Genomic DNA, 9,808 nt, shown 5'->3' with positions numbered 1-9,808 from the left:
AAAATTTTACAGCACTTTTCCTACAATACAGGGAGAACTGGACACTACCCTTCGATAAACTGAAAGAACTTAAATATTTGAGAATTAAATTTTAGGCATTCCCCTAAACTACCATTTCACTCAGCGTGAATAAAATGATTTACAGCCTAGATTGTAGTGGCTCATCTCTCAATTTTACATACCGATTTTCATTAAATTCTCTTCAGCCGTTTTCTCGTGATACGTGTACATACATACATACAGACAGAAATTACGGAAAAGAAAAAAGTGCATATCCTTGTTACTGTGGATATGACCAATACAGAAATCCATTTTTTGCAAATTCTAAGCATTGTACGGACAAAACTCTTATTTTATATATAGATAGATATTCCATACATTACAATAAAATTTACTTCATTAATGAACTTTTATTATCGCTGCCACACCAATAGATTGTAATTACCCTAAATATGACTAATAACACAAAGAATTGAATGCTGGAATTGTGAATACATGTAACTGGCATTGCTTTGAACCAGAGCAGACTGTGTTTAGGTGTGGATGAATGCCATGAATAACTGCTGTACATTATGGGACGAGAGCATATATGAATTTACTTTTAAGAGAGTGTTCAAAGGATAAACCTAATGGTGAATCTGTGATAGGTAGAATAACAAAATAGAGACCAGGACCAGGACCTACTCCAGAACTTTACACATGACTCTTCGTAGACGACTCACCTCAAAGTCTCTGTTTCATTAGATATACAATTAGACGCATGCTAAGTGGAAAAATAAATAGATCACGTCACTTGAACTACTACTATTTCTTCTTCTGAAATTTTCTCCTCCTCCTTGTGGGGTTGCTGGTGCAGACTTTGTCCTGTTTTATGACTCGATGTGCACTTCCTCACTCCAACACTTATTTCTGTAGCTGTTGGTACTGTTATGTGTGTATGAAGAGAGATGTGCAGAGAGACAATCATCTAGTCCCCGAGTCAGACAAATTAACCAGATGCAGTTAAAATACCCAATCTGTCTGGGAACTGAACACTGGACTCTCTGAACAGTATCTGACACAGCATGCCAGACTGAATAGAGCAGCTGATTAAGACAGGAAATAAAAAGCACAATTGTTGGCATTTTAGTGTCTAAATAAGATAGCACCATATATATCTTTACAAACATATTAAAGAATAACCCTGGAGAAAAACTCGATCTCTGCAGCATCTCGTAATAGTAATTAAGGCGATATTAAAGCATTGTTATCAAAACCAGTGGAACATTTACAGTGCATTTTAATTCTTTATTAAAATAGCTTTTCACTATGTTTTGTACACAGAAACAGAGCATTATAGCACACAGTTCTCAATTTCATACTTCACCATGATGAACCCTTTATAAATGTAGGTCTGTCGAGTTAGCCTGCTATTAATTCTCAAAATTGTGTTCCCAAGATTTCATTGAGTAGAACATGGCTCAGCCCCAGATGGTTTTCAAAGCATAACAGATAACCGTACAGTCTATAGTTCCTTTTCTTACACAATTCCTAAAATCGATGTGGACGAATAGGTTGTTCAGGACTGAACAGTTGAGGATCATGGACAAACTCAACCCCTTTCAGATACCAAGCCATAAGACCTGCAACAAAATTTTTAAAATATTTTACTTTTGACAGTAATCATACATAAGGATATACAGTATTGCACTCACCCCCCACAAAATAATAATAGGAGTGTAATCATAAATAGAAAAGAAAAACTATTTTAAGAAACTTCATTTGGTTTCAAGATACATTTTCCTCAAAGTATACCAATAACATCCCAGGTGTCAGGGTGGGGTCCTCACCGGCTTGCCGGCAGACTTGAGTGAAATAAAATAGCTTTTGCGGACCAAACCCACAACCACCACTTCTGTGGAATTGAAAGCCCAAATGGTGTTTGGACTGGCAATGTTGCCATAGGATGGCAAATTGTGGCAGGAAGGGGTGAGAAGGGACATTTTATAAGGAAACCAAACATTTCAGGCCTAGGCATCTATGACGTAGACATAATCTAACATACTGCAAGAACGAACTTGCCACTTGCCTACACATCTCTGTTGTACTGCAGTAATTGTAAAATGTTAAAATCTTCATCCTACCCAAAAATCTTGTAGGCTACTGGACAAAAGTTGCCTAAAATCACATAAAATTTATTCTATTTTTCGTAAACCTAATATCAATGGAGATACTCGTTTTAAGCTTTCTGCACCCCCCACCCCCCCACCCTCCAGTATGTTCAGGGATTTTGAAATGACTTTTACCAAAATACAAGGTAGCTTTTAGTTGGAACATTTTAAATACAAAGCTTGACTGAAATAGTTCCAATAGTTTTTCCAGTATAAGCATACAGACAGACAGATAAAATATTTAATTTTACACCCATTGGTCCTCAGTCTGGAACATGTACAAAATGCCACAGGCAGAGCAATTTAAAAAATTCGACTAATTTAAACTTTATGTAATAGATCTACATAAATACCGACAACAAAAAGATGACAGGTTCTGTAAAACACTTGCAATAAAGAAGTGTGAGTTCACCTAATTGGCCATGAGTAGAAAGGAAGCGGCCATGACCTTAATTAAGGCCTGGTGTGAATATGGGAAACCATGGAAAATCATCTTCAGTGCTGCCAACAGTGGGGTTCGAACCTACTATCTCCCGAATGTAAGCTCACAGCTATGTGACCCTAACCGCATGGCCTACTTAAAGGGTTCGTATGAGCATGTTACTTACCTGCATTTTGAGATTTTATGATTTCCTGCTCAACCTTCTTCTGCTGTGTGCTACACAAGCGAGTGATATGCCGACCATATATTCTTCCAGTATATGGAGAAACAAACTGGGATAACAATTTCACATTCTTATAGTCTACTTTTACTTTATGCCGGCATAGAATGCACTGCATCTTCTCACGCCTGAAAGGATTCTCCATGTCCATCAGGGGCTGCAAAACAAATCAAGATATCAGACAAGTGCTAAGAATTTCACTGCTATTGTCTATGTTGATTCAATGATGTAATTCTGAAGTATATCTATTAGGATCAACCTATGACATGCAAGCAGGATCTCAGTAATTGCCCAAAGGCAGACATTTTTTGACGAGAGAAGACTGATTATTAAAAAACACTAGCTAACTCGTTGCATATAATTATGTGCCTTATGCTTGCAAGACGTGAATTCTAATGCTTTTCCTGAGTAGAGCAAACAATGAATGGCTACTTCTGAAGGAAATGCTCCTAGAATAAAAAACTAAAACTGGTTTATGGAAAGCAATTGGTTAGTTGCTGGTTTTCTCTTTCCAAGATCTGTATATGCCAAGGTTGGTGGCATTTATGGTTGCTAAAATTTGACAGCTCTCTGTAGTTCGCTTCCAACAGATTACATAATATACATGGAAAACCTTTTGGGGTCTTGATAAGAGAAACCTTACAAGTACTTCTTTGTAATTTATGAATATTAAAGTGTATCATCAAGAATACGCGTCCAAGGAAGAAACATCATATTAATAGACAATAAGACTGACTACTGGGCGAGTTGGCCATGTATGAAGAGGCGCGCAACTGTGAGTTTGCATCCGGGAGATTGTGGGTTCGAGCCCCACTGTCGGCAGCCCTGAAGATGGTTTTCCGTGGTTTCCCATTTTCACACCAGGCAAATGCTGGGGCTGTACCTTAATTAAGGCCATGGCCGCTTCCTTCCAACTCCTAGGCCTTTCCTATCCCATCGTCGCCATAAGACCTATCTGTGTCGGTGCGACGTAAAGCAACTAGCAAAAAAAAGACCGACTTCAAATAACTAGCTAAAATGTTTCAACAGTGTTAAATTCATAGTCAATTTGTGCATCCCAGAACTTTTAGTTAACGATTAACATTGTCTCAATGCATTATATTTCACATAAGTAGTTATTCTAGTCAAATGGGTACTTTTATGGATTGTTAAACAAGAAATTTTAAAATAAACTAAATATTTAAAAAATTAAAATATTATAATAAGAATTCTGGTTGTAATTAAAGATTCTGAGTTGAGAAACTGGCTGACGATGCTCTACATGAGGGCGAAACATGTCCCAACAACTGAATCAATGTTAATGTAAAGATTCTACTTGTAAAGAAAAATAAATTGTATTGAAAAGGTGCACACCATCAAAAATTTTTAAAAATATATTATATTACAGCTCAATACGGACCACGGAAATGAGATTTATAACAAGTAACAGACACCAGTGTCGTGAAGAAGACAACATGTCGCGAGTTAACCGACTCTGAATGTGGGATGATCATCGGTGCATGGCGCATGGGTCATCGCAATGCGGTTATTACACATGAATTTGGGTTTCCGAGATCAACAGTGTCAAGGGTGGATCTTCAATATCGCAGAGAGAATGTTACCACCCGCGTAAACTGCTGCCGCATGGGAAAACCATGTCACATCCACAGGACCATACAGAGCGCTGTGAGTCAGGTCACCACCCAGCTGAATGTTGAGAGTCAGGAACTCACTTGTACTAGGATTGTAAGGAGGCAACTGCACTGCATAGGCTTCACCAGCCAACGACCAACCCGTGTCCCTTTGCTGACACCTCGACACAGAGCTCGACAACGTGCATGGGCCCGCAAACTTCGGCAATGGACCATGGAACAGCAGTGGCATGTGGTATGGTCCAATGAACCCCAGTTCCAGTTGTATCGAGCTGATGGGCCTGTGAGAGTATGGCGTATGCCCTATGAAGCTATGGATCCTGTGTGTCAACAAGGTTGTGTCCAGACGGAAGGTGACACAGTTCTGGTCTAGGCGGCGTTCTCATGGTCGCAATTAGGTCCCATTGTCCGGCTGCAGGGAGCACTGACAGGTGCACGTTATGTGGACATTCTTTCAGATCACCTGCATCCCTTTCTGGCCCTAGAGTACCCTGATGGAGATGCCATGTTTCAACAGCACAATGCGCCATGTCACCGCTCTGTGGTGGCACACAGCTGGTTGGAGGAACATTCCAGTGAAGTTACAACCATGAATTGGCCCTCCAGATCCCCCAATCTTAATCCAATCAAGCATTTTTGGGATGCTGTCGATGCTGGTGTACGCTCCATGAACCCTACACCAAATTCACAGGACCAACTGTGGGTAGCAATGCAAGATGCGTGGGTCCAGATTCCTCCAGAACGATTCCAATACCTTGTAGTCGATGCCTCACTGTATTGCTGCAGTTTTGAGGGCTCGCGGAGGAACAACTCGTTATTAACATCACATTCGGTGTCTTCCCATGACTTTTGGCCACTCAGTGTATAATGAGGAGCAAAGCTTCTTGTTGTTTGAATTTAAATGATCTGATAAACTCACAACAATCTAATCGTGTTTAACAGGAATAACATTAGTCAAATTATTTATTTGATGGCTTTTGTTATAGAGGGTAAGAGAAGTAGAGGGAGACCAAGATGATGATGGTTAGTTTCACAAGGAAGGGTACCCAACTGTTGTGATGTACATTTTCAATCTATACAGTGTGTTGAATAGACAATATCGAAATATGCATACCATGCTAATTTCAGCTGCTATGGGCAAGAAACATAGGAGCTACAAGCTGCCAGATAGGCTATGAGTACACACAGAGACCGGAATCCTCGTGCAAATTAGTCCAAACATGGCATTTAGTAACATTTAAATACTGAAAATAAAATACATTATGCACCCATGGCAGTTCAAGTGCAGTAGACATGAAGAGAAATTGAAGTGACTGGGTGGATTTTGAAACAAAAATGTCAAAATAGAGCAATGCAGCATAAGTAACCATTTTTACATACCTAGTCAATGGAAGGTAAGAAAGGACACACATTTTACAATGAAGAGTTCAGAAAGGGTACTCTGTGCAGTGGTAGACAAGAACTCTAAATCAAAACAAAATGTTATTGAAATGAGCTGGCTCAACTCTTTTCTGAACTGCTCACCGAAAACAGAAGCTACAATTCATTTGCGTACCCCTGAGACAACCCAGCATACTTCTAGTGGTACGCGTACCACACTTGGAATACCACTGGTACAAAGCATCATCTTTATTTGCTGTCCAAGAATCACCAAAAGAAGAATTTGATCTCTGCTTTGTCAATCTGGCTATAACACCTGTTCCAGGAACACTTTCAAATCCCATTTTGTCATGCTTGGTGATTTGCTAGCATATGCTTTCACACTGGGTGATTCAAATATCATGATTGCTGGAAATTTCCCACTGGGTTCTGAGGCAAGAACATACACGTGTGGAAGAAGGGTGCCATCCATTACAATAACAGGCATTATCATGTATGGATGAGTGGTTGCTGCAACTGAATCCACGGTACCACAATTAGTCTTTGCTCCCTGAATGGCAAGAGATCTCCCAGAACATAAGTCTTTACAAAATCGTGACTGATCTGCATTAATTATCTGCTCTGGTATAAAGTTACACTCTTCAATGAAATGCCTCACTTCCATAATAAACTTATCAACTTTCTCTTCTATATCAGTAGTATCACCAAGAAATCTGCTGCAAAGTTTATGTGTGATCTTGTTAGAAACAATCTTGCTTTATCTCTTGAACCACTACAGCCATGATTTGGAATCTTTGAATGTTAAGGTGGTGTTTGGACCAATTTGTGCTTTAAAAGACATCAACTAGATCTGTAGCGTTTGGTCGTGTATAATTACATGTAGTTTTTGTACTGCAACAAACTTATCACGTACCTCATTATTTATTCTTCTTTGTAGCACTTCCTGTTTCTACCATGTCCTTTCAGCATCATTTAGTTTTGCAAAACTGTCTTATTTTTTTATTTGTCTTTTTTTGTGCCATTATGGTAATGAATTTGACTCTAGGGGACATGTCTAGGGCTACTCCAGGAGGGCACCATTGTGGAGAATCATTTCCTCTTGGTTGCTTCGTCCAGATTTTGTAAGCATCAACCAAGTAACTCTCAGGAAATTTTGTTCTATTCTTCTTTGGTGGTGATGGATAATGCGAGGAATCGCTGCTCTCATCACTGCCACATGATGTAGTCACATTTTTTTAGCTGCATTGCTGGATCATCCCCACTTTCAAAACCATCTTCTTCATCTACTATAAAAGTTCTATACTCTACAACAAGAATGTCTTCAGCAAGCAGCTGTTTTCTAATCTGTTTAAGAACTATTCAATCAACCCTAGTTGGCTTTTCCTTCAAAATACCAAAGAAATTCACCAACAATTTAACAACTACAGCTGGTTTCATTTTGTAATAGCCTATGCATATAACACCCATCACTATGCAATTTCATGCAAGGACAGGCTAGAATGAGTTCATATAGATTGGCACAATCCGAGTGCTGGAATGCAAAAAGACCCAATCTAGGACACAGTAAAATTAACAGAGTAATAACAGAGGAAGTTCTACACATGACTTCTGATCATATGATATCAAAGTACAACTTTGAAAAACTGCTTGAGACCCAGATAATAACAAGAAGACTGGGATATCAACAAATGGAATATTGAAAAAGAAGATATAGTGTGGTGGACTGATGGCTCATGGACTGTGGATGGCAACAGGAAGAGGGATCAACGGGGCAAGACCTGAGAGATCAATCCAGATGAGCCTGAGCAGACACATTACAAACTTTCAAGCTGAAATGATAGCTATCACAACATGTCTTGAAGAAAATCTGAAAATAAAATAAATTTCGTGTGGCTATTTCTAGCCGGGTGCAGCCCTTGTAAGGCAGACCCTCCGATGAGGGTGGGCGGCATCTGCCATGTCTAGGAAACTGCGTGTTATTGTGGTGGAGGATAGTGTTATGTGTGGTGTGTGAGTTGCAGGGATGTTGGGGACAGCACATACACCCAGCCCCCGGGCCACTGGAATTAACCAATGAAGGTTAAAAACCCCGACCCGGCCGGGAATTGAACCCGGGACCCTCTGAACCGAAGGCCAGTACGCTGACCATTCAGCCAACGAGTCGGACAATCTGAAAATGAACTATAGGAATAAGAACATTTTCATTTTTACGGACAGCCAAGTGGCCATTAGGGCACTAGAGGAAGTCCGGATAATATCCAGAATTGTCTGGTATTGCCACTCACTTCTCCTGAAGCCATCAAAGTACAACACTGTCAAAATAATATAGGTAGCAGGGCATGCAGGTATAGAAGGAAATGAAAAGGCAGATAAACTGGCCAGGAAAGGGGCAGAAACACATTTTGTAGGCCCAGAACCTGTATGCGGGATTTCCTATAGACAAGCCTGACACTACATAGGAAAATAGGCGCAAAAGAAACAAATGGAAAACTGGAAAAATACTCCAGGATGCAGCCTTGCAAAGGAACTGATAAAAGGACCAAACAAGAAGCACACCGAAGAACTGTTGAAACTCAGCAGAGAAAATATAAGATGGGTAGTAGGACTGTTGACAGGGCACTGCCATCTGAAAAAACACCTACACAGAATTGGAGTAATAAGAGACAACGTAGGAAATGCAATGAAGCAGAGGAATCAGCTTAACACACACTTTTTGAATGTGAGGCACTGGGTAGAATCAGGCTCTCCACTCTAAGACTACCAGGTGAAGAGAGAGAGAATATTTAAGACAACCCAATAAGAACAACCTGCAGCTTTATGAAGGGAGCAGGTATATCTAGGTGGGAATGAAGGAAAAACATCTTAGAGGTCGATGCTAATTAGGAACTAATATTTAGAGGCCCCATGAAGAAAAGAAGAAGATGCATATAACAAGTCATATTGACCTCTAATACGTAACGAGCAGACCAGTTCTCCATCTACTCTTTTCCTTGCACCCCATACTCTCCTCCACCTCCTTCCACTTCCAGCAGTCCACCACATGTCAAATTGCACCAAACGTAATTTCTAATATTCTGAAACAAAAATAAACTGGTCCTGTTCAAAAGTCAGCGACAACAGTTGGGTACCCTTCCTTGTGAGTTTCTAATGATTTGAAGACACTGTATTTCGTATAGGTATCCGTATTGTAGAGTAGTTATTCTATCTGTTCGAACTATAACAAAGGTAATAATTTATTTAATTAAATAACACAATATGCCTGTAAACTTTGTTTTTAAAACGAAGAACTTGAAGAGAATATACAATATTTCATTAGAGAATAAACACTCTGGATTGTTGGCGATTGTTAGCTGCATATCGATGAGAACGAAGAGCGTATAGGGCACCTGAGAAAACAAAACTGATTACTATATTCCGATTATTTGTGTTTCTAAGTCTCCAGCATAGGCTACTTCGTACCTAGGTACTTTGAACATTCGATTATTCATCCAGTAAAAATTAAACCACATTTCTATTATTTACGTAAACTTGTTGGAATTACATACTTTATAAAGCAGTTTAGAATTGTAGGGCATATTTTACGCCTAGTTACGGTATTATCTTCCTTTCATTCTTTACTGTTGTATAATATTCTTGTATATTCCTTTCGATATTCAGTATTGTAATAAACGTCAGTTTTCATTTCTATTAGAGCATAGTAGTGTAAAATAGTAATAGTAATAATAACAACAATAATAATAATAATAGAATGTCTACGTACTTAGCTTTGTTGTGTTATTCCTCTGACTTATTCCTCTGAATTTCAACTTTTAACAGCAACGACCATGTACATTGGTATTATAAATTTACTCATTTGGGACAAATATTTCAGGTTCCCTATGGGAATCAACATCTAGCCTATATCATCTGATGGCCAGGCAGGCAACAATTTTTGGTAATGACACAAAGTCTCTCATAGCGCATCGGCACTGCCGGTGGTTTCAAG

General features: G+C 39.3%; 1 protein-coding gene across 1 annotated transcript in view; it reads right to left on the bottom strand.

Annotated features, from left to right (window-relative positions):
• Positions 1–1,266: 1,266 nt before the first annotated feature.
• The window catches only part of mRpS18C (mitochondrial ribosomal protein S18C), a 29,776-nt gene continuing 21,234 nt past the window's right edge, over positions 1,267–9,808 (bottom strand). Inside the window, exons 3-4 of the mRNA XM_067150384.2 lie at positions 2,759–2,969; positions 1,267–1,622 (exon numbers count right to left, since the gene is read on the bottom strand). Of these exons, the coding sequence (XP_067006485.1) occupies positions 1,531–1,622; positions 2,759–2,969 (303 nt within the window). The 3' untranslated portion in view covers positions 1,267–1,530. The remainder of the gene's footprint in view (positions 1,623–2,758; positions 2,970–9,808) is intronic.

Source organism: Anabrus simplex, chromosome 1 (genome assembly GCF_040414725.1).
Source record: "Anabrus simplex isolate iqAnaSimp1 chromosome 1, ASM4041472v1, whole genome shotgun sequence".
NCBI classification, from domain to species: domain Eukaryota; kingdom Metazoa; phylum Arthropoda; class Insecta; order Orthoptera; family Tettigoniidae; genus Anabrus; species Anabrus simplex.
The sequence above is the reverse complement of the archived record's forward strand: the minus strand, read 5'-3'. Positions and strand labels throughout refer to the sequence as shown.